The sequence below is a fragment of the Brachyistius frenatus genome, unplaced genomic scaffold (genome assembly GCF_029030835.1).
Source record: "Brachyistius frenatus isolate BFR_SWC_R1_liver_20210118 unplaced genomic scaffold, ASM2903083v1 Contig_25, whole genome shotgun sequence".
Lineage (NCBI taxonomy): Eukaryota > Metazoa > Chordata > Actinopteri > Embiotocidae > Brachyistius > Brachyistius frenatus.
Genome location: NW_027210624.1, coordinates 3,200,127 through 3,227,671, shown reverse-complemented (window position 1 = coordinate 3,227,671; position 27,545 = coordinate 3,200,127). Strand labels below are relative to the sequence as shown.

Here is a 27,545-nt window from a genome sequence, read left to right as displayed (position 1 = left end):
CAAAACCCAGAACAACAAGAATCAAGAAAATACAATTTCTTCAAGAAAGCCAAACTACAAAGTGCTATAATTAAGTGCCATTTTAAGTGCTACTAAAGTTCTACTGTTCAAGGTAAAGTCTGAAGAGGTGTGTTTTTAGTTTGCGATGGAAGATGTACAGAGTTTCTGCTGTCGTGATGTCGGTGGGGAACTCATTCCATCATTTAGGAGCCAGGACAGCAAACAGTCGTGATTTTGTAGTGTTTAGCTCGAAGTGAGGGAGCAACAAGCTGATTGGTAGAAGCAGAGTGGAGGGAGCGGGCTGGGATGTAAGGTTGGACCATGTCCTGGATGTACACTGGACCTGATCTGTTCACAGCACGGTACGCAAGTACCAATGTTTTGAAATGGATGCGGGCAGTTACTGGTAACCAATGAAGGGAGCGGAGGAGGAGGAAGAGGAGGAGGAGGAGGAGGAGGAGTAGTGGGAGTGGATTTAGGAGGTTAAAGACCAGTCGAGCTGCGGCATTCTGGATGAGCTGGAGAGGTCGGATGGCGCTAACAGGTAGACCTGCCAGGAGGGAGTTACAGTAGTCCAGACGTGAGAGGACCAGAACCAGGACCAGAGGCTGGACCAGAACCTGGACTGGAACCTGCGCCGCCTTCTGAGTGAGAAGAGGACGTATTCTCTTGATGTTGCGCAGCATGTATCTACAGGAACATGTTGTTGCAATGATGTTGGCAGTAAGAGAGAGTTGACTGTCGAGTGTCACACCGAGGTTCTTAGCAGTCAGGGTCGGGATAACACAGAGTTGTCCAAGGTAGTAGTCAGGTCGAGGGTGGGAGAGTCTTTCCCTGGAAGGAAGAGCAGTTCAGTCTTGTCGAGGTTGATTTTCAGGTGGTGTGAGGACATCCACTGAGAGACGTCAGTCAGACAGGCAGAGATTCGTACTGCTACCTGTGTTTCAGATCGGGGAAAAGAGAGGATCAGTTGGGTGTCATCAGCATAGCTGTGGTAGGAAAAGCCATGCGAGGGAACGACAGAGCCGAGAGAGTTGGTGTACAGAGAGAAGAGGAGGGGACCCAGGACGGAGCCTTGAGGGACACCAGTAGTGAGAGGACAAGGTTCAGACACAGATCCTCTCCAAGTTACCCGGTAGGTGAGGTCGTTGAGGTAGGATGAGGACAGGGAGAGAGCAGAGCCTGAGACACCGAGGTCCTGAAGGAGGAAAGAAGGATCTGGTGGTTCACTGTGTCCAATGCAGCAGAAGGTCTAGAAGGATCAGGACAGAGGAGAGAGAGGCTGCTCTAGCAGTGTGAAGCTGCTCAGAGACAGAAGGAGGACTGTCTCTGTTGAGTGGTCTGTTGAAACCAGACTGGTGGTCAAGAAGGTTATTATGGTGGAGATAGGAGGAGAGTTGGTCAAAGATAGCTCGCTCCAGAGTTTTGGAAAGAAAGGGAAGAGAGATGGGTCTGTAGTTGTTTACTTCAGACGGGTTGAGGGGGGGTTTCTTATTAATTATTATTAATGAGTATTATCTTCCTAAATAGGTTTGTGCAAATGCCAGAGTGGTAGTCTATAAATTCTCTTCATGTGGAGAAGACTCCAGCTGCACATGTATGTTGAGATGTAGCGATGTGTTCGTCGTACCCTGTAATTTCACTTCATTCACCGAGCCGTAAGACGTTTTACAAATCTTGATGACATTTGCGGTTCAAACATGAGATGGCTGAGAGGAGGTCAGCGTGGTGCCGCGAACAGCACAGCACTGTGTGGGGTTTTCTTTAGGTCGTCTCTGTGCTCCAGCTTCCTCTCGCAGTCCGAAGACGTGCGTGTGCTCGGAGAAGTGATGACTCTAAATTGGCCGTGGATGTGAATGTGAGTATAGGTGGCTGTCCGTCCGTCTGTCTGTGTCTGTCCCTATGATGGACGGGCGATCTGTCCAGCGTCTACCCTACCTTCAGCCAAAGTCATTTAGGATTGGCTCCATCCAGTGTCCTGTGACCCTGGTCAGTATTTGGTGGGTACAGGTCATGAATGGACGATGGATAGATTGCTGAGAAATGTGCTGCAGATATTTAAGACCCCTGGATGAGACATTTTGTTGAATTTTGTGAGTCCTCCACTTTTCATCCAGACCCACCAAGAGGTCCAGTTTTTACATTTTCATTGTAATAGCTTGATGGACATTCATGCTCTCCACAGGCTGTATTGTACCGACGTTTACTAGCGCCACCATGAGGTTGATATTATTGACAAATATCGAATGGATTCCTACCAAGTTTTCAACAATAATTGTTTCATGTGTATTTCTGAGCATTGCTGTGTTGTATTTCTGTAGTTATATTTATTGTATAGATAAACACACTTGGACAGTAAAGATTCATTTTACAAACAGAATAAATCCTTCTGTCTTTTGACGACTTCTGAATTTGGTGATCCCCTAAGTTTTCATCTTTCACCATCATCAGGTCAAAATTTCATTTTGCCCTTTTAAATTTTGACCAACTGTTACCCTGCTAACATGCGAAACTAAAGTGGTCACCCGAACAGCACTTTTGTTATTACAAACTGATGACTGAAGGCCAGCAGAGCAAATATAATATATTTCCCTCCAAGACAGATATTAAACTACTTGAACTTCTTTGAATTTCTTGTTCTGGGGTCGAATCGTGGTTGAATTCGTTCCTCTTTGAGCATCTGCCGCTATCATGCTCAGAGAGAGTCAAAGATCTTTCTCCATAAAAGATTGTCAGATGTTGTCAATGTTTTAAAGAATGTCGACAATACTTCAAGAGCAAAGCTAACAAAAATGAAAAGCATATGATCTGTTTTCTCTTCTCCCAGCTATCACTCCTAAACATTGCTTTTTTTGGGGGTTGTTTTTACAAGGTACGAAGCGCGCCCGCCGAATCCTTTGAAGAGTGAGAATGGAGGAGACAAAGGAAGCAGTAGATCCACTGCTGTTAATGGGCAAATGGTTCACATTTAGGCTAGCGTCATGATATGGAGAACACATGTGTCTGTTATCCTGCTGTGTCAGAGCACTGCTTTGTGAGGCAGATATGATCAAACACCACTTGAGACTGTAGTGTAGGCCTACGCTGATGAGCCGGCCCCTCCAACAGCTGCATGAAACACATTATTGGCGCAGCCTTCTATATAGTGATGGGCTATTTTCTACTTAAATGGCTAGTTGTTAGCAGGACATGATACATTCTCATGTTTGGTTGAAATAATCTATTGAGCATGGTCCTGAAGTCTCAAACTGTTTGTGAAGTGTGCAACTAATAACCGCTTATAAAGCCTGGAACGGTAGAGACGGCCTTGAATCCACTAAATGAGAATTCTATCTCTGGCACATTTTAACCACTGCAGAAAAGGAATAGTATTTGATTGTTCACTTGCCAGAAGATTTTCTACTGGATGTTTCAGTGTCACATATCAAAGCCATGTAGCAGCTCTAGCATTACAAGCAGCTAACTGTTGCATTTTTGTGCTGGGAACTTCTGTTTTACCCGACTACTGATTTTCCCGATCATGATCAAAACCATCGCATGTCAACAACGTTTGCTCTGCGACTGCATATGATAGAGACTAAATATGGTCACATAAACACACCATAGCTGCCTGACTAAAGGGTTCTTTAACCATCTCAAAACACCAACCATGAGGCTTGTATTTTGAGTGCCATAATGCTGTCAACATCCAACCAGAGCTAGGACATTATGTGGATTTATGCACATAATCCACATCATGCCCAAGCTGAAAAAAACACAAGTATTTGGATCATAACTTGAGGCGGAAAACAGTAAAATGCAATCAGGTCCTGCAACTGCAAGACAGGATCAGACCACACAAGGCCAATTTTAAATCTCTGCATTGTTTCTTTCTTTCTTTTTTAGCAAGCGCATCGTAGTTAAGTGGTAATAAAACCTAATCAGTTCAATTTCCTGCCCCACATGTGTAGAGGGTCATGACTTTAAATCAAATAACAGATTTTCCTCCCTCAAACCACTTGTTGACTGAGTAGTGTTGTAGTTACTAAGTTGTTAATCGCTGCGCCGCAGGTCTAAAACAACATATGTGTATATAGCAACTGTCAAAACATATTCTGCTTTTGAAAATGCTAACTCATCATTAGATTCAGGGTCTCACTGCTAATACTGCTTTATTTTGACTTAAGGGCAGCGTCTAATGGATTCTGGTCTTAACGCTGTAGTCAGAGCACAGTGCTCTGTTAGTCAATAATTTCTCTCCATCAGTGTTTACTACCACAAAGCTAAACACAAACAAAGGCTGTGGTGTAAACAAAACAACTGAGTGGTATTAGGGGGGGGGGGGGAACAACACATGGAGAAGTAATGCAGAGAAGCCGAGGGCAGTTTGCATCCTCCTCCCTTTTCCAAATGTCTGCTTCATGTTCAATTTTCTCTTCCTCTCTTTCTTTTTGTCTCCCATTTTCATTCGTTCATGTTTGGCGTTATTATTTCAGGGAGGCGACCAGACAGCCACTGTGCTCACTCTCTGCGCCATGATGGACTTTAATTTGATGCAGGAGACATGCCAACTGGCCATCCGGGATGTAGGTGGCCTTGAAGTCCTCATTAACTTGCTGGATACAGATGAAGTCAAATGCAAAGTGAGTAGCTGTGCCAAAGCTGGACCTGGATGGCCTGCAGGCATGAGCAGAGCTGGCCGTGTGTGCCAGCCTGTGTTTTAGTTACAGAAACACGAGTTCTGGGTAGAGAGCGTGCCTTTAAAGACACAGGGTAGCAATTATTCTCCAGTGTGCCTAATGACATGTGTGGCTGCTTTCTAACCTGGTTTAACTACGAATTTTAGTCCTGTCTACTTTAAGTGGAAATGTGTCTGAGTCTTCGGCTCCTAGATATCATCGTATGTATGGATGGCCTCATGTTGGCACAGACGCAACAGTTCCTTTGTCATAAAGCAAACCGTTACTTTTAAACTCATCATACTTAATGTTAACGTTTGCAATCTGTGTTTATGTGGTCAGATTGGATCTCTTAAAATCCTGAGAAAGATCAGCCACAACATGCAAATCCGTCGGACCATAGTTGACATGGGAGGGCTGCAGAGCATCGTGAAGATTCTGGACTCACCAGTCAAGGACCTCCAGGCCTTAGCAGCCGAGACCATCGCTAACGTGGCCAGGTTCCGCAGAGCAAGAAGAACTGTCAGGCAGTATGGTGGCATCAAGAAACTGGTGAGTATAAGCACAGAAAAATAAATGTGAATTCAGGTCAGTGCAACACCGCTCAAGCTCTGTCGTGCTAAAGTGAAGCGCAGCAGGAGAGAAAACTACAGACCAGAACCTGATCTTTCCGTATTGGCATTAATGAAAAAGTGTTATGTCTCACAGTGGTAGATTTTCCACTAAAACTGTTGCCTGTTGATGTCTGTGTCAGCTAGTTTGTGATTTAGTGCAACATTTTTTTGGGCTGAACCACAGACACCTTGGAAACTTGGAAAAACAGGATGGTGTCGTGTTCCGCTGTGATCCATGTGAGAACGATCACTGTTTGCTTTTTCTTCAAAGTGTACAACATTTACAAGTTTTGTTGTTTTGAATCACAGCAAATCATTTAACTTTTCATGCCCTTTTTACACTGCGCAGCAGATGTCCGATAGCGGTCCATCCATTTTATGGAAAGCTCCAGAGTGGGTGCCGGGTGAAACAGATAGAATGTCTCTACATCCTCTGACCTGCATTCATGTTTGTTGACAGAGGGACCTGTGATTAAAGCCTACATGCCTTGTATATTTTCCTCAGCCCCAAATCGGATGTTCTCATGTGCAAGTCACTCACGGAGGCAGATTAATTTCACGCTACGCTACGAGACCACCTTTGAACTGTGCAGTGTGTAATAGCTTTGCCTGCTCTGTCTCACTGGCCAGCAGCTATGGGTTAGAACACTGAATGATGGCCATAAACCGTCACACTGGGCTTTTCAGGCCTAACATCAACATATACGCTGACAGTTTCCACTCCCAGCATCTTTGGCGTTTTCATCCTCGCAGACCCAGCGGTAATAGAATTTTAATTACGCCCTTAATCACGGCCAACAATTTGCTATTCCCATCTGGAACCATCCATTATCACTCCAGTCCTGCAAACTGGATTCCAGGCAAACTTTAGAGAGTTTTTGAATTTATGTCAGCTTCTCTGAGGCGGTGGAAGTGCATGCATGGAAGTCTTCTGCCTAAATACACGCCGTCACATTTTTATGTTTGTGTTTATCCACATGTAAGTCTGGGAACCTTGTTTCTCTGATCAGGTTGGGCTGCTGGACTGCGTCCCTCATTTCGCCAACCTGACTGCAAACCAGCAGAAGGATGTGGAGGTGGCCTGCTGTGGGGCTTTAGCGCTGTGGAGCTGCAGCAGAAGTACCAAGAACAAGGAGGCCATTCGTCGGGCCGGGGGGATCCCTCTGCTGGGACGCCTGCTCAAGTCTCCACATGAGAACATGCTTATCCCTGTGGTGGGCACCCTGCAGGAATGCGCCTCAGAGGTGAGGACGTCCAAGTTGTCAAGCAATAAGCAATTGTCTGTGCAATAAGACCTGCAGGTCTGATTCAGTAAGACAGTTCTAAAGTACAGCTCGTAAAAATACGGTATAAATGTATACTGTAAATAATATAGAATACTTTTATTTTTATTTTATTTATGTCCCCCTCCACTCAAGAATGTGTTTTTCTTCTTGTTGCTACACTTGAGTGTTCAAGCTTCCCTGTGCAGAATGATGTACGTGCAGAGCTCACTGAAGATCTCATTTTAAGGGGCGGGTCGATGAGCATGATTTGTAATATCATAAAGAATTTGGAAACCAATCCTGGTCTACTTACTACTTACACAAGTATGATGTGGAAACTTGAAATCTCCAGTGCACATACACTGAGAATGGACTTTACAGTGAAGTAACAGACATGTTGTGCTCACTGGTTAAACTTTGGAAAATTAAATGTATTTACTTATTCATAGATTCTGGAGTTCATAATGAGTGAGTGAGCGAGTGATGTCATTTTAAGGAATCATATCAGACATAAATTATGAGTCCAAGTATATACATGTTAGAACATATCTGGAAGGGATCTTTAAAGATTTTCCAACATTTTTTTTTGTCAACTATTCCAGTGAAAGACCAAAACCAACAATGAACTGATCCTACCAAAGCTTGATACATCTGATTCCTCTGAGCCACAGAGCTGCTTTCTGTCCAAAAAGTATGAAAAACACTTAAATGAGCAACACCGTTGTGTTTAGTTCACTGTGCTCTGTACCCTTTTTTTCTTTTTCTTTTTTAAATAAGATATACTCTACATGCATACTTGACAGACATTTTTAAATCATTTTTAGGTTTTTTTTTGTTTGTAGACTTTGTGAGATGTGTTAAGAGATGATGATTCACTGTTGGATATGGTCTTTTCATGCAACTTCATAGATCCCCTCCAGACATATGTGGAGATTTATACAAATAATCTGCTTTGAATACTTGTTTGGGTCTGATTGTGATTTTTCCACAAATTAATTTATCTAATGAAAGATTCTTAAAATTAGATCAACTTTTCTCTACTACTGTGACTTTGCAAATCGTTCACGTCAAAACTTTAACTGCTGAACACAAGATAGTCCTACGTCTTTAAAAAGTGTTCTCAGTGTGCGCTGGAGGTTTCAGGTTTCCACATTACACCCAGTTAAGTTGCATTTTGGACCACGATTGGCCTCCAATCTTTTTGTGATATCGTCATCGTGCTTGTAGGGACTCGCATTTTAGGTAAGCACATAAACCTTCCAAGATTTAGCAGATGGAAGAGAAAGCAGCCTTCTACTGCTCAATGCTGCGCATACAGCACTCTGCGTGTTGGAGGGTAAACATCCGGCTGGTGCAACGATGAGTGACACATTTTCAAGTGGAAGGAGACTTAACTGTAAGTGGATGACGATAATTAGAATAAAAGAAAACATTTGCAGCGAGATGTTCGGGTTATATGTTTATATGTTATATTTAACATATAAACACGATAACTGTGTCAGAAAACGTTATCACCCGTACATGTAATGTAATGAAAGATGAATTTGTGATTATGGGGTCTGTTGATTTTTGTGCCGTTACAGGAAAGCTACAGGATCGCTATTCAGTCTGAAGGCATGATCAGGGATTTGGTGGAAAACCTAAGCCGTGACAAAGATGAGCTACAGATGCACTGCGCCAGCGCAATCTTTAAGGTAACAATCCCCCTGCCTGTGTATCACAAAGAAGAGAATGAATAAATACGGACCAAAACGGTTCTGAGATTTCTCTTCTTCGTCTCAATTGGACCCAGACTGAAGCGAAATTAACGTAGATCTCGACCCTCTCTTTGGCTTTACAGTGTGCAGAGGACAGACAAACCCGTGACCTGGTGCGAGAGTACAAAGGTCTGCAGCCGCTGGTTTCACTGCTCAATAAAGCGGACAACAAGCAGCTCCTCGCCGCTGCCACCGGGGCCATTTGGAAGTGTTCCATCAGCATGGAGAATGTGGCCAAGTATGCACGGAGTCAGACTGTCACCTTATTACTACTCATCAGCACGCATCGACTCATATACACACGTTAAAACACAACATATGAGGGGTACTCGACACATCGGAGTGAGATTGTCTTGTGAGATGTCTGACTGTATGTTTGTAATCAGCAGTAACAGATTAATATGACTTTGACAAATCACTGGTATGAGTGCCCATATGAACAGCAATCTAATGGGCCTCACTGTAAAATGAGGTTAATGGCAATTGGGCATTTCATCCATAACTTTTGGAGCGTATGCTTTCTAAGCTGATGTGGTTAACAGCAGTATGTGAGTACAATAATAGCAGCGATGACTACAGAACGCATGAGGTTCAGTCAACTAGCGTGCCTTCGCGTCGTCATGCCCTCATCACATATGTTACTTTTACAGGGGGTTCTCACTCATTCATGACAAGTTGTGTCGCTTTTTCCACTCTCATGATGTTGTCATATCTCCATCGTGTCTGGTTCAAGTGATCACTTGTGTAAAATGTAAAGTTTTTCTACGGATTCTATCAGCTCAGATCTTTTATGTGAATGTTTGCCTTTAGGATCCAGTCTTTTCCACCGTTAACGAAGGATCAACTAAACGTGCTGATTTTATAGACTTCAGTGACGTGTTAGTCGAGGCCTGTTAGTGTTGAACCAAACGTGCGCATGCTGAAAGAATCAGCCTTTAGATTGAGATTTTCTAATGACAGAAGATGCAGGCTGAGGGCCCTTCAATCATTTGTCATGTAAGGCAGGGGTTTATTTAAATGTCATTTCGCCCGGTTCCTTCAGTAGTGACATTTCTGGAAGGGTTTTGACTTGTACTTTTAGTGTCAGATGATTTTTAAGTCAGTAATTTTCTCTCTAAAATAAATAATGCCCAAAGACTTTGCCCTGGCAGCCCAACACATTTCCACCAGCGCTCCCTTGAAAGAATGATTTAGCTGTATTTATTTTCTTATTCAGTGTGAGGCTTGGAATGTAATATGTAACCCACATGCAGTGATTTAATACCTCAGTAGCAAATTCATCAATTCAAAACCTATTCTCTTCAGTGGTGCCCTGAAACTGATAAGCCGTTGTCTTTAAATACCTTTTACGATAAAGAGTATGAAGTTTAAGTGTTTTGCTGAGGTGAGGTGTGTAAAATGCTTTTCTTCCTCCTCAGGAATGATGTGTAGTTCAAATTGCAGTGGAATTCTAAAAATACCAAGAAAAAGGCTCAGGAGCACTCGCGAGGCTCTTTCTTCACGTCATATATCATAACTGACAGAATGATATCCTACATTTAAAGTCTATGTTAAGTCCTCCCAACTGGAACTGAGTGTCGGCTGCCACATCGAATTAAGTGAAGATTCCTTTACAAAAGCAGACGGATGACAGTAACATTCTTTTAAAGTAAGACGGGCAGATCGGTATCTATTTAACACACGTCATGAAAGAAGAAAAGCATTTGGGGCATTTTTATTTAACTGTAGTAGCACGGCTATTATTCTGTAGGCAGAAATTCTGTTTTTCGTGGTACAAAATGAAGCTTTTGAATGGACGTTTTAGTCATTTTTTAGCGGAAAAAAAACCCTAAAAAAAACAACAGAACTGGCAAAATATTGGGTTCCTTCTGACTGCAGCTTGGCGTGATGATAAAACAACTTAACTGCACCGGCCATGAGTAATGTGGCAGCTTAATACACATGCTGCCAGTACAGGCTCTCTGCCATACTTAATGACTTGTCACACTGTTGCTATGTAAAATAGTTATACTACTACTGATAATAACAATAATAGAAATGATTATAATGATGTCATTAATCACATGTAAAGCACATTTAGTGACACTTCATTTGCAAACACTAAAAAACACTTTGGTTGCCCTCACTCTAAATTTAACATGTCACAAAGGTATCTTAGTGAGAGCATCGACAGACCATAATATGAACAGAGTTTTTGTTTCATGGTTTCTTTCCTGTGTGTGTTGTGTTACATTTTGTTTTTTAGACTTTGAGTGCAGTTGGGTGTGAATGAAGGTAGAATTGGCCACCTCCTCAGGAGGAAACCAGCATGATGCACGGCAAATGTTTTTAATGCCCACTTGAATGTGTAAGTGGATCTGTGTTTTTTTTTATACACTCCCAGGCTTATTTGAATCACTTAAAATGTCTAGGTCAGGCAAAAGCTTGGAATAAAGTGACTGAGCCATTACTGTCAAAAAGGAAATGCTGCTAATGGTAACAGGGTTTTAAGGGCATGCGCTCATTTCAGAATCAATCACAGGCAGAGTGCTGCACTGAAATTGGAATATATTTTGCTACAGCAATAATGGCAGGCAGAGTGTGTATTTTTTTCCTCATTTCTGTCATTAAGTTCATGGTCAAATGAAACAGACCTAGTGGCCCATTGCAAACAACATGATTTTTTTCTTTTATGTGACTGATGATTTGCATGGTCTGGACAGTATAGAGGTTGGGAGGACCTCCACTCAAGACAAGTAGCAGCACGTGTTAGCCATTTTCCTGATTAATGATGCATTAAAATCAGAGACGATTGATGCTCCGAAATATAATTACATTAATAAAATATGAGTGTTTGTTTAAAGACTACTTTGTCACAAGCGTATGTGACTTCCACTATACCTGGGCCAAGATTATACAATATGTATGAGAAAAAACCTGCTTGGAAACACTGGAACACTATTTGGTGCAGATTTATGGATGCATCCACATGTGGCTCCTTCAGCCTGTATACCGAGGTGTTATGGATACACAAAAATGCTGTAAAAAGCCTTAACAAAAGAGTGAGGGAATAACTTTGCAATGGAAAGTCGCGGCTGCCAAGTCTCGGACTGTATTTGCCAGCGCAGTAATGCTCGGGGTCAAGATTGTGGGGTTCGCTTCCAATTACTGACTACCCCTCCATCTTACCTCTGTTCCAGCCCTATGATGAGCAGACCATAATTGCCCCTCTAAATGATACTTCTCCTTACCTCACAAAAGTGCTCTGCTCACCCAAGTTATTCAATGCTCGGCTATTTCCTTTCAAATAAAATAGATTGATCTGTCTGTTAAATTTCCGGCTGAAGGAGCCACTATCTCTCTCTCTCCATGGTCATTTCTACGTATGTCAGGGTCCCTGAGATGTCTTATTTTTACTCGGGCCCGCCTAAAAGTCTTAGTTAGTATAAAAGGCAACATTTAGTCTTTCTACACTTCGCTGAATGTGTGACCAGCGCAGATGAATGAGAAAAGGAAAAGGCAGACAATCAATCATAAAACTCTGCTGCACAGAAGCTCCACTGTGGTTCTTGCATCCTCAGACAGGCTTTAATAAGCTTCCAGTTGTGTGGAGCCCAGTGTTTGCAGTAGAAGCTGCTTCAGGCAGCTTTGTGTAATGTTACTCTTGCCATCACGTAATTACTTCATCTGGGATTGGCTTAACAAAAATAGACATGACTTACTGTTCATTTATCAAAAGTTATGTCTGTGATTACAAGATAATTCTACTGCAGTCAACTGCAGATGACACTTCAGTGATGACATAGGAAAACCATTGTTTTTCCTTATGGTGAATTTCACTAAAGTTAACTTTGGCAGCTCCTCTGTTCATTAGCAGTGTTTTCACTTGCAAGAATAGGCTGTCTGTCGGTGGACCCTGACCAAAACCAAATGACCTTGGCCATCTACAATAGCTCACGGACTATGATGCCAGCAACCGTAACCGTGAATAAAACCAGTCGTAGAACTTAACTGTACATCAGAGGTTTGTTGAGGTTTTTTGCAACCGCATTATATCCCTTTTAAATGTTTACTATAGTTTACCACTCTATAGCATTGGCAAACAAGGCAAAATCACAGCAAAAGAGGGAGGAAGAGTTTCCAAGCCGCAGCAAAAGCTTTGGTTATGCAAAGTACGTACGAGGGACAACTGTGAGGAGCCGTGGGAAAACTGGCTGTACAGCTGGGTACCGAAAAGAGATCTGTGCCCATGTGGCTGAGGGCAATGCAACTTCTCCCCGCCACTAATAGCAATTTTATTAGCTACGCTCAGGGTGTGGTATGGGGCATGGCGGTGTTAATCAGTCTGTTCTTTTCTTTTACAGACATTCGAAGGATGAATCATAATGACTTTGATGATTTTTATCAGTGAACATTTTCACTACTTTTGGCACTAAAGTTGGCTCAGACATCCACAGTTCCCAGACGAATTGGTAATTGCTGCCTAACAGTTGTCACCTCCTGGCTTTTCATTCAGCGCCACCATGAGATTTACATTTGTGCCGGGCAACCGGCGTGTTTAAAACCCCATGTACACAGCAAGCCGGATAAACTGCAGCTACAAACAAAAGCGTTGACGAAAGACATTTATTAAGCCTATCGGAGGAAACAAAGCGGGATTTTGATTAGACGAAGAGAAATATCAAATTCTTTTCAGGCATCTCCGGCCAACTCGCTGTGTTGGGGGAGCATCACACAAAATCAAGAAGTTAAAACAAGATTACAAGAAAAATCCAAAGAAACAGCCAGTTGTATGGGGCCCTGGACGCTGGCCTCTTCGCCCTCCTTCTTGCTATTTCAATGGCATAAGTCGCATGTCTCATTTCAAACTCTGTGACAATTAAAAACATGCTCCCACATGCAGCCTTTCTAAGAGGCTAGCTTGGCTTGAGGATCGACAGCACACTCTTAACGTTTATTGTTAATTTATGTCAATTGTTATTTAGCTAAAGTTAGCACGCTAACAGGCTAAACTAAGTTGGTAAACCTGAACAGACTACACCTGTTAAATCAGCATGTTAGCGAGGTCATTGTAAAGATCTGCAGACGTTGACATTTAGCTCAAAGCATCACTTTAATCACAGCCCTCCGGAGCCTCCAGCACAGCTGCAGCTGTTTCATGTTCATTGATATAACGAATATAACAAAACAAGCAATTAGTCAACATGATATAAAACTCCTCTTCCTCTTCTCCACCCAAAGGTTTCAGTACTACAAAGCCTTGGAGATGCTGGTTGGTCTGCTCACCGATCAGCCTGAAGAAGTGCTGGTGAACGTAGTCGGAGCTTTGGGAGAATTTGCTCAGATCCCCGCAAACCAGGCCACCATCCGCAGGTGTGGAGGCATCAAGCCGCTAGTTAACCTGCTCACTGGAACAAACCAGGTATGACACATTTTCTCCGGCTGCATTAAGAGTCATCTCATCTTAAAAACCTTCTCCCATATTTATTTTTATGCCTGTGATCTGTAACCAGGCGCTGCTTGTGAATGTAACCAAGGCAGTGGGTGCCTGTGCCACAGATAAGGAAAACATGACGTAAGTCTAAGTCTTCCTATTCATCCAACCGACTAACACGGTCTTTGACTTTCACAGTTTACATAACTCAAACAGCCCCATGTGAGGTGTCTCCCAAAATGTGATTAGTGGCTGACTCACTGTCATTACTGAATTGGCTCCATATTGCTGGCTGGGTGTTGATGTCATGTGTTTTTTCTTGGCAATGACACCGATTGCATGATCTGAACACAGTATCATAAAGCTGCCACGGGCTGATGCTAAGTGAAATCTCCTTCTGTTTTAATTTGTAATTATACAGGTAGGTTTGTCTTTCATCCTCAGCTTAATGACAGCTTTTAAAAGCTTTGTTTATTGTACCTGCTGTGTTTAAGATGGTTGTGGTTTAATTCCCAGTGTTTTACTGTAGCCCTGCGGTCACTGTTAGGAGCTAAGCTGGTCAGACGAACATACCTAAAGCCCTGCCCTGTCCAAGACTGCACGGCTGGGAAAACGCAGAGTCGGCGTCCAGAGCAGACTTTATTCTGTGCTCTCCCTCCTCACTGCAGAACATTGTGGAGTTTCCATCTGTGCCTCATTGCTTTTACAAGATTGTTATGGACTACAAGAACTTTCTTAATTAGCACTGGACACAAATACAACTTAATGTGTGAGTTCACATTGTTAGTTAGCTGTTAATGCTATTGTATGAGCCTATTATGTTTGTTTGGAAGCAGAAAGTAAGGGGTTCAATAAAAAGTGAAGCATGTCAAAATAAAGCCAGTAAGTGTGGTAAGTCTTGCACAACAAGAGGAGAATATTACGACGGTTCATCATGTTCTCCATGTTTTCTCACGGTATGCGTATTTAGGCCAGACCTTGTAATCTTTCAGCTTTCACGCTTAGCTGTAAACATGCAGTTCTCATTTCAACAGCCGCTCTTTGTATGTTTCGTGGCGATGTCTTATTTCGAGACACGTACGTGTACAGTAGTTTGCTGAGCAATTAGCATAACTCACATCTGACTGTTTCCTGCTCCAACCGGCTTTTCAGATCACCAGTGATAGACGATGTTTGGCTGCCTAACACGTATAATGATGATGTATGTATGATACCACACAGCTAGCTACAACATTCCTGTCAGTTAACATGACTTCACTCCATGAAAAGAAACTTTTCTTCAAATACAACCTTCTGTTGATCAACACAATCATTCCCTCATCATCATTGTGAATCAGGTCGTCCATAACTACCGAAAGACCAAAAAACGAACTCTGATCACTTTCAAGTTTTCTGTGAAACACTCATATGTTTGTTTTCATTCTCAACCAGTAGGCAGCGTGTGGTTGATGACGTAGCACTTCCTCGTATGAATCCCGTGTAGCTACAAGAGTGAACACACGTTGTTTAATGCCTCCAAGGTTTGTGGTCTCCTCCTCTAATCCATCACTGTCAACTGCAACTTCATTGCTAATCTGTTTCATACCTGCTTCATGGGAAGACGGAGCTGTTTTGGCGGATGATATGACGCTTCACTTTTGTTTTTGGTCCGGATTTAAGAGGCCCCGCAGACTGGAATCTGCTGTTATGATCCCTCCAGACTGATTTATGTGCAAACGGAAGACAGATGGCGCAGGGGACGTCCCTGATGAGTGTTCGCTCGTTGCCAGTCACGGAGATACTGTGATTAGGGAGTGTTTAAGTAATTATGACAGCATTCAATGTCGGCCTTGTTGGTGGAAGCACACATGGGGAACACGTTACATGTTATTTATACCAGACAACGGGTGCACTGTGGCGTAATTCTTTGAGTTCTCAGACCTTGACTGCAGTTTTGAAAACAGTCATGTATGCGACATGAAATACAGCTCATGCTTAAATAAACTTCACTCAGACTCTATGAAATATAGAGCGACCTGTCTCTAGCTCTGTTTGATTTGGAAAGGGGTCCTCTTTTTGGCTCTGGTTTAAAAACAAGCCCCCAACATAAAGTGTAAGTTTGTCTCCGTTTCTATTTATAAGTCCATGTATGAAGCACTATACACAGATGCACGAGTTAAACTCTGGCTCAAGCATCGCTGAGCTTTTCCTCGGAGAATGGTTAGAGTGAGCAGACAGTGGGTGGTTTGAGGCCCTGGAAAGGAGCTGAGCCGGACTGAAGGCAAGTTGTGATGAAAAGCCACCCCTGTAATCGATTGAGGCTTTGATCCTATTTGGCTCTAGTTGCGCCGAGCCTGTGGCAGGCCACGATAACACAGACGGAGCCCTGAGAAACAAACTCGATCGAAAAAACGACACTCCTGCCTTTCAAGCATGAAATTTTGCTTAATGAAAGCTATGAATGAAATCAGAACGTAAAACTTTTCTTTAGGTTTCATTTGCTTGTTCGTTCCTTTCTCTCATTGCCTCCCTTCTCAGCACTTTCTGTCTCTCTTTCTCCTTCCAGAATCATTGACCAGCTCGATGGAGTCCGCCTGGTGTGGTCGCTGCTAAAGAACCCCGGTGCAGACGTTCAGTCTAGCGCTGCGTGGGCCCTCTGTCCATGCATTGAGAACGCGAAGGTACAGTAAAGTTTTTAAAAACTTAAAAAACACGTTAGTCTTCTGCCTCTGTCCTGGTGAAGCACTCCAAAGGCACATAGAGAGCCGGTAAATCAAAGATGTGTGCGCAGTTTGTGTCGTTTGAGAATAAAGGGGTTATCCCACTGACAAAACAGAAGCCTGCTTATATCACCGTGCTTGTCTGCTAAGATCTCCCTCCGACCTGCCGCTGCAGGGAGGTTAGCAAGGGCAGAGCTGTGTCAGAGCAGGCTTACATGAACCTTGGGCTAATATGAAGCAGAGAAGCCGCCTTGGCACACTGGGATTGGTGAATGGGGAAGCAGGCAGGGAGAAAAGACTGAGTAATATCCTGTGGCATGGCTTCTGACTTCCCAGCCGAAAATCTCCCCTCAACATGCTACTAGTTAGGGAGGCACACAATCCATGCACAGAACACAGGGTGCCAGGCAGCTTCTGTGAGCCCAGCTCTCTAATGAAAACACTGCACAAGTGGATCCACCACATGGTCATTAATGCTACGTATACAACTTTAGATTTAACTATGCATAGAATAAAAGTCTTGGTCCATAAACATGACATATTTACACAATATTGCCTACGTGAGGAGGTTCTATAAAGTTTTTTGTTGCTCCAGACGAAGTCTTATAAAGTCTTATAAATGACCCCAAGTGATGTCAGTTGAGTCGACTGATGACTATTTAATTGAAAATGTAAAAAAATCTGGTGGAGTCATTTCAGAGGTCTAACAGTTGTCTGGTGAGCTCACTGCTTTGTAACTGTCAGCGGTTGAGCTGCATTGTGGGTAATGTAGGCACCATGAATGCATGGAATAAAGCTGGCCATACATTTGGCCTCGCTGCACTGATGGTTGTTCTTTTTTGTCTGTTGTCAGGCAAAGTTCTAATAGTGTAACATTTATCCTTTAAAGTATGCGTCCCTCTACGCTATTGTTTCAGACCTTGAGGCTGCTATTACACAGCAATGTTGTCAATCAACTCTAATTTCAGTTCCACATCCGCAGGTCTTTGATCCCCTCAGCACTCGTATCATTTCCAACGACAAACGTAATGTTGTTCTATTAGATTATCGCTGTGATTAGAGTAAACAACCTGTCAGCAGAGCAATCTGCTCCTCAAAGTTTAAACAGATATATTGAGCCCAGACAGGTGTCTTGGGGGTGAAGCTCTTTTTTCGCTGGCTGGAATTTCTCTGGCCCAGAAGTATAGCGAAAATGATGCATGGCGACCATATGGAGGGGGGGTTGGGGTGTGTGTGTGTGTGTGTGTGTGTGGGGGGGGGGGTGGCTATGGACCCACTATTGAGCACTAACAAAGTTTGACAATGTTTGTCTGGATGTCAGTGTGCCAATTTTGAGGGAAATTCATGAACATGCTTTTTGGGTGATTTTTCTGGGACGGGGCAATGACAAGAGCTAAATAGAGCTTTCTGCCCATCGACTGGAGGAACCTGATACAGCTGCTCTGGTGCAGCCGTTATTTAGATAAAAACCCCATGTGGTTTGAGTTAGCAGTTCCACAGTGGATTTATGAAAGAGCCACGGTATAAATGCATCTGCTGGATGCTCCATACTGTACTGTTGCCCCTCCACAGACACAGACACAGACTGAGGCTTTGCTCTGTGTCCACAGGTCAACAACTTAAACTGATTTAGTACCAGAAAAGTACCTCAAAGACTAAGTAGTGAATCATTCAATTATCTTTCTTCTCCAATCAGGGGAATAGAACCGTCCCGGTCGCATGTAATGGGGTATATCATTAATTTGCCAGGATGCACAGGCACATTTAGATGCTTGATTTATTTTTCCTTTACATAGTAGCCATGTACGTTATGGAAGCCTGATTGCTCCACAGACGGGGTCGGGGCACGCTTCTGCCATTCCCATCTTGGCTTGCTCCCCTTCAGCTAGAGATCATGCACAGCAGATAATGTGTTTTCTATTTCATTTCATCCTGAGTAAGAGGAGGGGAGCGAGAGGATAGCGAGAAAGGCCTTTCCGTGTGCAGCCTCATAATGCTGCGGTTTTCAGATCTGGGGGCCCGTCCAGGCCATGAAAGAGATTCTGGCTAGTCTATCGCAGCTGGTGGCTTGAGAGAGCTTCCTCTGTCACAGAGATTCCCGGCCAGCCGTCATCAGTATTCCTGAGGAAGAGCTTCCTGTGTGTCGGGGGGTCAGCTCCTGGCCCCGGCACCCCCCTCACTGGCCCGCACTGCACACATGGCTCATCCTCTGGCACGGCATCACAGGGCCCATACACCGCGCCCTGGCCTGATCTCAGCTGTGAGCTCCCTGTCAGAAAGCACCAGTACATCCAGCTCTCCCAAAGTAGCTGTGCAACTAAAACAGTAAATCAGACTGTTTCATGTCAGTGCTGAATTTGATGAAATCCCTTAATTTATAGAAATAAAGGAAAACAGTACTGTGCCTTACATCAACCATTGACATGTAGATTGATGTTGAAATGGACTCAAATTAGGTATACTTTGTGATTTGCATCCACTGATCCATAATTGCATGCTTTTTGGGAAATGTCTGTTCTATTTTCAAAGCACTGAACATTACAGACTCGGCCACCTTAATGTATTCTTGCAGCGCTGGCGATATGGTGACTTGTGATTTTAATCAGCGGCCTGATGTGCCAAGCCGTACTGAAGCCGGTGTCTCTGCCAGCTCTTCCTCTGTGGTTCGCTCAGTGCTCCGTCCCAGTTTGGTAGGCATCGTCCCAGAAGTGGCTGAGAGTCCTGCGGTGCCCGCCGGTACCGTGCACTCAAACCATGAAGCCATGAGTCCAGGCTGTGTCACTCTGGGTTTTAAATGTCGCCTCTAAGCTTTAAATTCTATGTTTCATCTTCATTATGACACAATAGGGTGCGAGTGGAGAGGTTGACAAAGATGTCAAACTTCTTGCTCGCTTCACCATCCAAAACCCATTTGTACTGCAGGACGGGGTGCCGCGCTGCACTATCACATTGCGATGAACGCACTAATATGACTTTGATTGTTGCTATTGATGAAAATACTGTTTTGATTTTATTTATTTTTTCTTTTGTTTTGTCTACAATGCTTAAATGCTCCCAGCCTTCCTTTTGCTCTTTCCTCAGTCATTACACTCTCCCCCTCTTCACCGTCTCCTGTGCTCATTCTCTCAGAGCACCTTGTTAATAACAGACTCTTTGACTATAGCATGCAGGGGAAATGGTACGCTCGCTCGTTGGTGGATTGGAACTGATTGTTAATTTGCTGAAGTCAACAAACAACGAAGTGCTGGCAAGCATCTGCGCCGCCATCGCCAAAATAGCCAAAGACAAGGAGAACCTGGCAGTCCTCACGGATCACGGGGTCGTCCCACTGCTGGCCAACCTGACTAACACAGTAAGAACACCTCACTGCTGGAAACAAACAGCAAGGTTTTACTATTCAGGAACACTGCAGTTATTGTCAATATACAAATAGTGTCTTTACAATGGAGTTTAGTTGGTCTTTGCCTGCTCATTGCTGCATAAATCCAACTAATGAGAAGAACATTGGTGGTTATTGCCCAGGGTCTTTATAAAGCCTGGTGTCTAGGATCCAGTAACCTCCCGCTCTCCTCTCCGCAGACTGATGACAGGCTCCGTCGCCACCTGGCTGAGGCCATCGGCCACTGCTGCATGTGGGGCAGCAACAGGGCGTCCTTTGGTGATGCTGGAGCCGTGGCCCCGCTGGTGTATTACCTGAAATCCAAAGACAGCACGGTCTACCAGAGCACAGCCATGGCCCTGTACCAGCTGTCCAAGGACCCCGACAACTGCATCACCATGCACGAGAAAGGAGTGGTCAAGGTCAGTTCCAGTATTTCTGCGACCTCATTAATGCCTTTTTGTAGATAATTCACAGAGCAGTATATCTTGTAGTTTATTTGGTGCTTTTGAGGCTAAATCTGGTATAATTGCATTGAGGAAAATGTGCTTTGGTCTCCCACCACCCTTGTTTTAGTGATGTGTGAAAAACAGTGAGTAATAAACTTTGAAAAGCTGTGACTATTTTCAGAGCCTTTGACCGATGGAGCAGAAACAAAGTGGGTTTTATTCGTCGGCGGAAACATGACTCCACTTTCTAGCCGACATGGGAATTCAGAAAAGCAAACAGCCCAGTGTGTGCGAAGTGCCATTTCTACGGTAGACCCTAGATGCCATTACAACACAAGTCAAAGGGCTGTAGCCGGGGGTAACTGTTGCTAGGAGATGTTCCTGGACATCAGGGTAGAATGCAGAAACGATATGGTTCAGGCCAAGGAGTGGGGTCAGAGCTGTTCAAGGCTAAAAGAGAACAATGTTTTTTTTATGGTCAACTTTTTTTTCTTCTCAGTCGGGCTTCATCCGCCAGCCTCCCTCATCGTGGCAGTCGTGTAGCGCTCTTCCAGGAACAAGGAACAAGCATTGTTTTGTCTAAAATTTGAGCCTGTCGGGTTGTTTCCATGCTCAGCTCCACAGCCTGTTTATGTTTGTCTCTGACGGCTCTGTACAGATTTTATGTTAAGATTATAATTAAATTGATGTCTTGTCACAGATGATCATGTACCCACATTTCAGCATTTTGTGAAATCAGCGCTATCTCATTCTCTAATTCAATCATGTTTTGCAGAGAGACTTTCACATGAGAAATCTTTTTGTGGCCATGTGTAAGTTTAAATCCTCCCCCTCCCCCCCGCCTTAAGTACTGACTGCGATATAAATTATGAAGTGGTTATGCCATTGCAGCCAGACATTTTTTTTCCCATGTTCATTAAATGGTGTACTTTAGCTTGATCTGCTGTTACGGGGTATGTGGTTCAACACTCGCCATAATTGGTTAGCTGGACTGAACACTGGGTGTTCCAAAAGAGTTATGTCCAATTTGCAAAAGTCATTAAGCTGAATGCTTTTTGTAGTTCGAGCCACGACAAAAGCTGCACAAGCCCAATTTTTTCTGCTCTGTGTGTGTGTGTGTGTGTGTGTGTGTGTGTGTGTGTGTGTGTGTGTGTGTGTGTGTGTGTGTGTGTGTGTGTGTGTGTGTGTGTGTGTGTGTGTGTGTCTGTGTCTATATTAGAAATTCTACTGTGTGAATATGGGTGTGTGTCTGTGTGCAAATTCAAGACATACCACCCTTTGTTTTTATCTGTTTCTGTGTTTGCCCTTATTAATGTACCAGCTAAGAGTCATTGCAACATACTCCATAATATATTTTTGGACTTTTAAAGAGCTTAATTACCGCAGGCCACGTAACTGCACCAGCATTGCATTTGTTCCTAATCTCAGACCGGGAAACACAACACAGGCGGGCTCATTGTTCAGTCTGGCCTCTCGTCTCAGCCGGTCTGACGCTTACCTGCCTGACCCCGGACGAAACGCTGCCGTGTGGGAGCTTGTCAATTCGCTGTGATGCTGCGCTTCAATGATATACAGGCAGCCGGTAGGAAGAATGTGCAAAAACAATATGTCTTAATAGTTCTGAATGGGCTGGAGAGGGTTTATCGAGGATTGATACGGGGCCCCGTGTCTAATTTACGGCCCCGCGTAAAATTCGGGACCCCCTCCTGTATTATTGCAACTGTGTTTCAAAGAGTTTTTCTGTGCCGTGGAGAAGCTCTGAAAACATGTTCACCCACGTGTAGTATACAGTTTCAAACGAGAAAAGGTCTCGCCTACTCCAGCGCTGGTTTAGGAAGTAACGTTCCTCTCTCGCACACTTAATGGTGTATGGCCCAGTCCCTGAAGATTCACGAGGGAAATTAAGCGTAGAAGAGAAAAGTATTTCACACTGGAAAACACATTAGTGACCCGTTCCAGTGTTTTTATTCTGTCTTTACCAAAACATTCAAATTGTGTCCACTCAGTCGTTTACTCTGGTTGCTATGAGTATTAAACATCTCAAATAAATTGGTTTAGTTTCATGTTTTGGATAAAAACCTCTTTTCGTCCCTTGGTTTTGTTTTCCTGTGGAATGTGTTGGATCGGATCAGACCTTGTTCAAGATGAGGAATTCAGGTGTTTTCTCTCCGAGGAAATTACACACCAACAAAAAGGGGAGTTTTTAATGTGAGCGACGAATTGGCCTCGCTGTTTGAGTTGACATCCACTCTTGGTATCTCGCAGTTTTATACCGATGTGCTTCATTTTGTGTCAAATGGAGAATCAACATGCTGTTCCGCTGTGCTTTTACATTGCTTCCAAAGGACTGAGGATTGTTTGCTGAAACCATAAATCCTTGTAGACGGCTTCAGCCAGCTATTTGTATTAAAGAGGCTCTTTCATAAGAAAAGCTTTGTAAAGTAAATTGATGAAAATTACAAAATGCGGATGGTAATTACTGGTGATTTTCAACTGAAGGTATTCCAGTACGTCGCTTTTGCCAGGTCCTGCTATGTATTGTCGTCTCTTACTAACCTAAATGAGAAAAACGTTTGCACTTTTGTTGCCATGAGTACACTTCTGTTCCAGCACTGTGTTTGTTTTCATTTTCATTTTCAATTTCAGGAGTGCAAGTGCACAGTGAGGCAGCGGGGGGCCAAGAATTATACAAATGTGTGAGGAAAGGTATAAATCACTGCACAGGTTTACTTCTCCAGTTTCTTCTTGGTTTGTGTGAAACATGACTTCAGGCCGAGGGCGTGGTGAGCAGATGATACGGCCGCTGTGTGCTGCGCCTTCTGTTATGACTACCATGTTTTTCAGATCCAGGGAGTGTGAGGTTTTAGGGCCTTTGACTTAAGCCTCTGTCCCTCCTCCCATATTCTCCAGGTTGAACCGACTTGGAGTGAAAATTTCCCCTGAAAGTCATTGATTTGAAAGCTGCCCTCCCTCCATTTCCTCTTCAGAGGCACTGAGAAAGCAGCTCAGCAGTCTCTGGCTCGCTGGAGGCTGCAGGGAATGTTGTTTACCTTGACTTCCGCAGCGCCTTCCCCTCGACGCAGCTAAACACTGATGTCTGTTTGTACTGTTTGCCTCCTCGGAGGACTCTAAAACATGGGAATGCTGGGATGGGTTGGGTGAATGAAGGGGGGGGGGGTATTTCAGCCTCAACTCCTGTGCAGGCTGACATGGTCCAACAGAGCACACTTAACGCCGAGACACCTCCACGGGTGATGGAGTGTGTGCGTACACATGCAAGAATATGTGCAGCCCTCCCAGACTGGAGGGGGGGGGGGGGGGAGTGTGGTCCCCAGCTCCCTCGGAGGAGGTCGGGACTCACTGGAGCTCTCTGAAGTGCAAAAAAACCCTCCAAAAACTCACGATTCACTTTTCAAACGTGGAGCAAGTGTTCACGTTAGCACAGTCGAGGAATATCTAACAAGCGGCGTCTTATATTCCTGGAGATCCCAGCTGGGAGGGAAAGAGCGAGCTCGGAAAAAAAAGGCAGCAAAGAGAGACACGCTTATCTCAGCCGAGCCGCGCGCTTCGGGAGACCTTATTTGGCGACGTCTGAATAACATGCTATGAGGTTGGCAAAAACGCCGCCTCTGGCACATCTCAGGCATCCTCTCTTTTCACAAAAGAGACTTGTTTAGTGAGCTGCATGTTTTCTGGAGCCTGTGGATGTAAGTTTGCTTTCGGAGGTGTTTTGGATGCTAATTAAAAATCATATAAAACCAGAAGGCAAATGTTTCACACTGTATACTCCTTGACAGAAGTTTATGGAGAGGAACTGACAGCTTGGACGGCTGCGTGCCTTTTTCCACAAAATGATGTGATTGTAATCAAGAAGAAGGATATTAGTTTCTCAGGTTTTAATTGGACTTGTACTGTAGGTCCACGGCCGATCCGTGCTCACACACACACAAACTGAACCACCTCATCTTTCATCTGTTTTCCTTTCACTGTTTATCTTTGCACTGAAAATCCGGGGAATGTCTTCTGTCTGCTCCTCTGGCTGTTTGCTAACCACACAAATGTGTGGAGTGGCGTCTTAAGTTTGCATGTAAGGTGGAGAGAGGTCGGGGTCAACCTCAGCTCTGCTCTGACATGCATTATGAACGCAATGATAATCTGGGGAGGGGGGCCGGGGGGAGGGGGAGACAGACGCAAGTCATTCAAGTGGTGATCAGCTGGATGGAGATTAAGTCAAATCTATGCACAAAAATGTTTCATAAAAATGATTATTTAATCTGTGTAAAGGAATTCCACCGTTTCCTGTGTTGATTGGCGGAGTTGGTACAGAACAGGACGAGTGAGCTTTGAGTCGGAGAGAATCAGGAGGGATAGAAAGTGAAAACGGAGATTAGCCAGAAGCTTTTGCGAGTCATTCTGCTGCCTCAAACTAAAGCTCCATCAGTGGCTGCACGTAAGTTTTAATAGGGTTTGGTTCCTGGATCATTTCCTAGATAGTGCCCTGTGTGTGTGTGTGTGTGTGTGTGTGTGTGTGTGTGTGTGTGTGTGTGTGTGTGTGTGTGTGTGTGTGTGTGTGTGCGTGCGACGGGATCAACACGGATGTGACATTGTTGCAGTGAAACCGAGGGAACAATCCAGATGGCGTTGAAACGCAGCGCGCTCGTCGTTCCGGAGATCCCGTTGGTTCAGGGGAGAACGAGGCCGTGACTGTACGGAGCCTCCGAGCGTATTTATCAAGCCTCTGTTATGTTTAGGAGCAGGCAGTCCTTAAGTGCTTAGTTGAGGGATGTAATGTTGCCGTTGGTTCATTATCGATGTAAACAAGACTATCCAGAATAATTGCAAGTGTGGCTTCGGAAACCTCAGTGGCACACCGTCGTGATTTTTACCGCACAGCACACATTGAACAAATTTAGATTCATCCATTGCAGCAAAGTATTTATGCTTACATTTACTTTTATTTTGATTCAGCCCCACAGCCGCCCACAAACATAATGTAGTGATTTTGCTGCAGATAAAACAAGGGGGAAAAAAAGCTCACCCCAAAAACACATGCCACTCAGCGGTACTCTATATATCCACCGTGTTCCTTTTTGCTCGCGTCTGCATCGTACGCAGCTCTTTGAACATTCGGAGCTCTTTTAAATGTTCACTTTTATATAACCAAAAAAAGAAACTTCCAAAGCTAGAGATTTCTGGAGAGCTCAAAACCTTGTTCTGCAATAAGATCTAACGAGATCCATTACACAAGCCACTAATAGTCGGATATAATCTGACCTTTGGAGCGGCGGAAAGGCTGTCGAGTGGTGTGGTTCATGCTCAGGTTTTTAATGTCGAGGCTGCCCTGCATGACTTTCATCTGAACAAACTTACAGAAGCATGTGTGCACGCAGCTGTAACCCCTTTGCTGAGGCATGGTTTGGAAGAGGGACACACACACACACACACACACACACACACACACACACACACACACACACACACACACACACACACACACAGGGTCACGTGCCAGTGCAGTTTGAGTGAGTCGCTGCACAGCCTCTGTACAGCGTATCTCTGCAGCCTTCGCTGCGTGTGCAGGACTACTGCTGACACGGCAACATGTACTGCTAGCCACTTTTTTTTTTTTTTTTTTTTTTTTAGGCGCTGGATGTTGTTCCAAAGGTGGATTAGTCCACTTTTGGAAAACAATGAATCTTATGGAATCTGTTCCCGCTGCCAGCTGTAACCTCTGTCCTGTGTACTCCCACAGCCCCTCATCCACATCATGGACTCCGATGTCGAGGCGCTCCAGGAAGCTGCGGCCGGCTGCGTGCGCTACATTCGACTGCTGGCGCTGGCTAATCTGAAGGCCTCTTTATTTATTGACAATCCGTGATCACGGCAGCACTCGTAGGAATCCATCAGGGACTGAACAATAAAAGTATATAAAGGTGGACCTCATGTTTGACTTGTAAGATAATGAGACCTTCACCATTGTTGTTAATAGCATATTGGATTTCCACTTGACTAAAAATGAATCAACACTGTTTCCCCCAACAGTGCAGCCGTTGTTGTGAATAGAACAATACTTCACAAAACGCCCAAATTACACATTAGCAGTAGAATTAGTTTTAGCCAAAGTATGAGTAAACCCAGCTTTCTGTCCGTTTATTACAGTTAATACTCCCGTCACCGAATGAAGAAACAGGCCACTGTTTCTGGGTTCTGATTCTAAACATGCTTCATGTTGTGCGTTAACTCAACAAGAAAAGGTCACCTTTGTGTAAAAGAAGCGATTTGCTCATGAAGTCACGTCAAATCCCAACTCGCTGAACTGATCGACGTCAAACAGTCGACACAGTTTTTTTTGGAAACAAACACGCAACCCTCCATTTTCTCTGGTCCCATCTGCCTCAACAACAGTTTCTGTACAATCCCTTAACAGCTTAACGGCCTCTTATCAAATATTATCACAGCTTCTGTCACACTAACTTCAGAGTTTCATGTGTTCGTAAAGTGTTTTAACTAAAACGTTGTAGAAGAGTTTGTTTCTTCTATTCGTACCACAACTGTTTCAGATGTGTTGTATCAAATGATCTTAAAGGGTTTTCAAATAAAACAAAAGAGTTTGATCCAGATTCACGAGTGTGTATTTATTTGCCGTCTTGCTTGCTTCCGTTTTAGCCGGGAACTTTTCATCCTGGCGTCCTTGTTTACATCAGTTGCCTCATCAGGAGTTCATACAAACAATCGTGAAAGCCCTCTTCTCGCTCTCTGACCGTCTCCACTTGGAAATGATGACGATAAAAAATAAATGCGACTTCCTCGCGTGTGTTCTCGTGCCAAATACCCCATACGTTGTTCAGAGAGAAACGGTTTGGAGCCACCTTCTCTGCAGCAACATTCTTTAAGTGCTCCAAACGAGACCACAATATCCAAACAACATCCACATCTGCTCGCGTTGCTCAACCGCCTCTTATACAGTTTGTATACTCTTCTGTGAACATATAGGAAAAACTCAGAAAACGCACAACCTCCAATGGGACATTTAGATAAACTCGCTGCTGGTCAGAGAGCACCAATGTAGAGTACATGGAGTCTGTACAAATGCTCTGTATAAATTCCATCCAACAATGTGAACACATAAATTCAAGCTCTGCTATCATAAGTGGAAAAGATGTCCGTAACAATAAAGAACACACCAGTGTTTCGTCTCCACCACAGACAGAATACATTTAAATCATGATTTTCCACAGTTCACTTGCAGTAATCTCAGATTTTGTAGAGATATTTATTATAAATAGTAAAATGTATTTTATAAACAAGCTC

At 43.9% G+C, this 27,545-nt stretch overlaps 1 protein-coding gene across 1 annotated transcript in view; it reads left to right on the top strand.

Annotated features, from left to right (window-relative positions):
* Positions 1–26,845, top strand: part of odad2 (outer dynein arm docking complex subunit 2) — a 43,524-nt gene extending 16,679 nt beyond the window's left edge. The window contains exons 11-21 of the mRNA XM_069697918.1: positions 4,476–4,622; positions 5,001–5,210; positions 6,283–6,516; positions 8,121–8,231; positions 8,378–8,532; positions 13,515–13,695; positions 13,787–13,848; positions 16,253–16,367; positions 19,570–19,758; positions 19,986–20,207; positions 25,987–26,845. Coding sequence (XP_069554019.1) covers positions 4,476–4,622; positions 5,001–5,210; positions 6,283–6,516; positions 8,121–8,231; positions 8,378–8,532; positions 13,515–13,695; positions 13,787–13,848; positions 16,253–16,367; positions 19,570–19,758; positions 19,986–20,207; positions 25,987–26,112 — 1,752 coding nt within the window. The 3' untranslated portion in view covers positions 26,113–26,845. The remainder of the gene's footprint in view (positions 1–4,475; positions 4,623–5,000; positions 5,211–6,282; positions 6,517–8,120; positions 8,232–8,377; positions 8,533–13,514; positions 13,696–13,786; positions 13,849–16,252; positions 16,368–19,569; positions 19,759–19,985; positions 20,208–25,986) is intronic.
* The last annotated feature ends 700 nt before the right edge of the window (positions 26,846–27,545 follow it).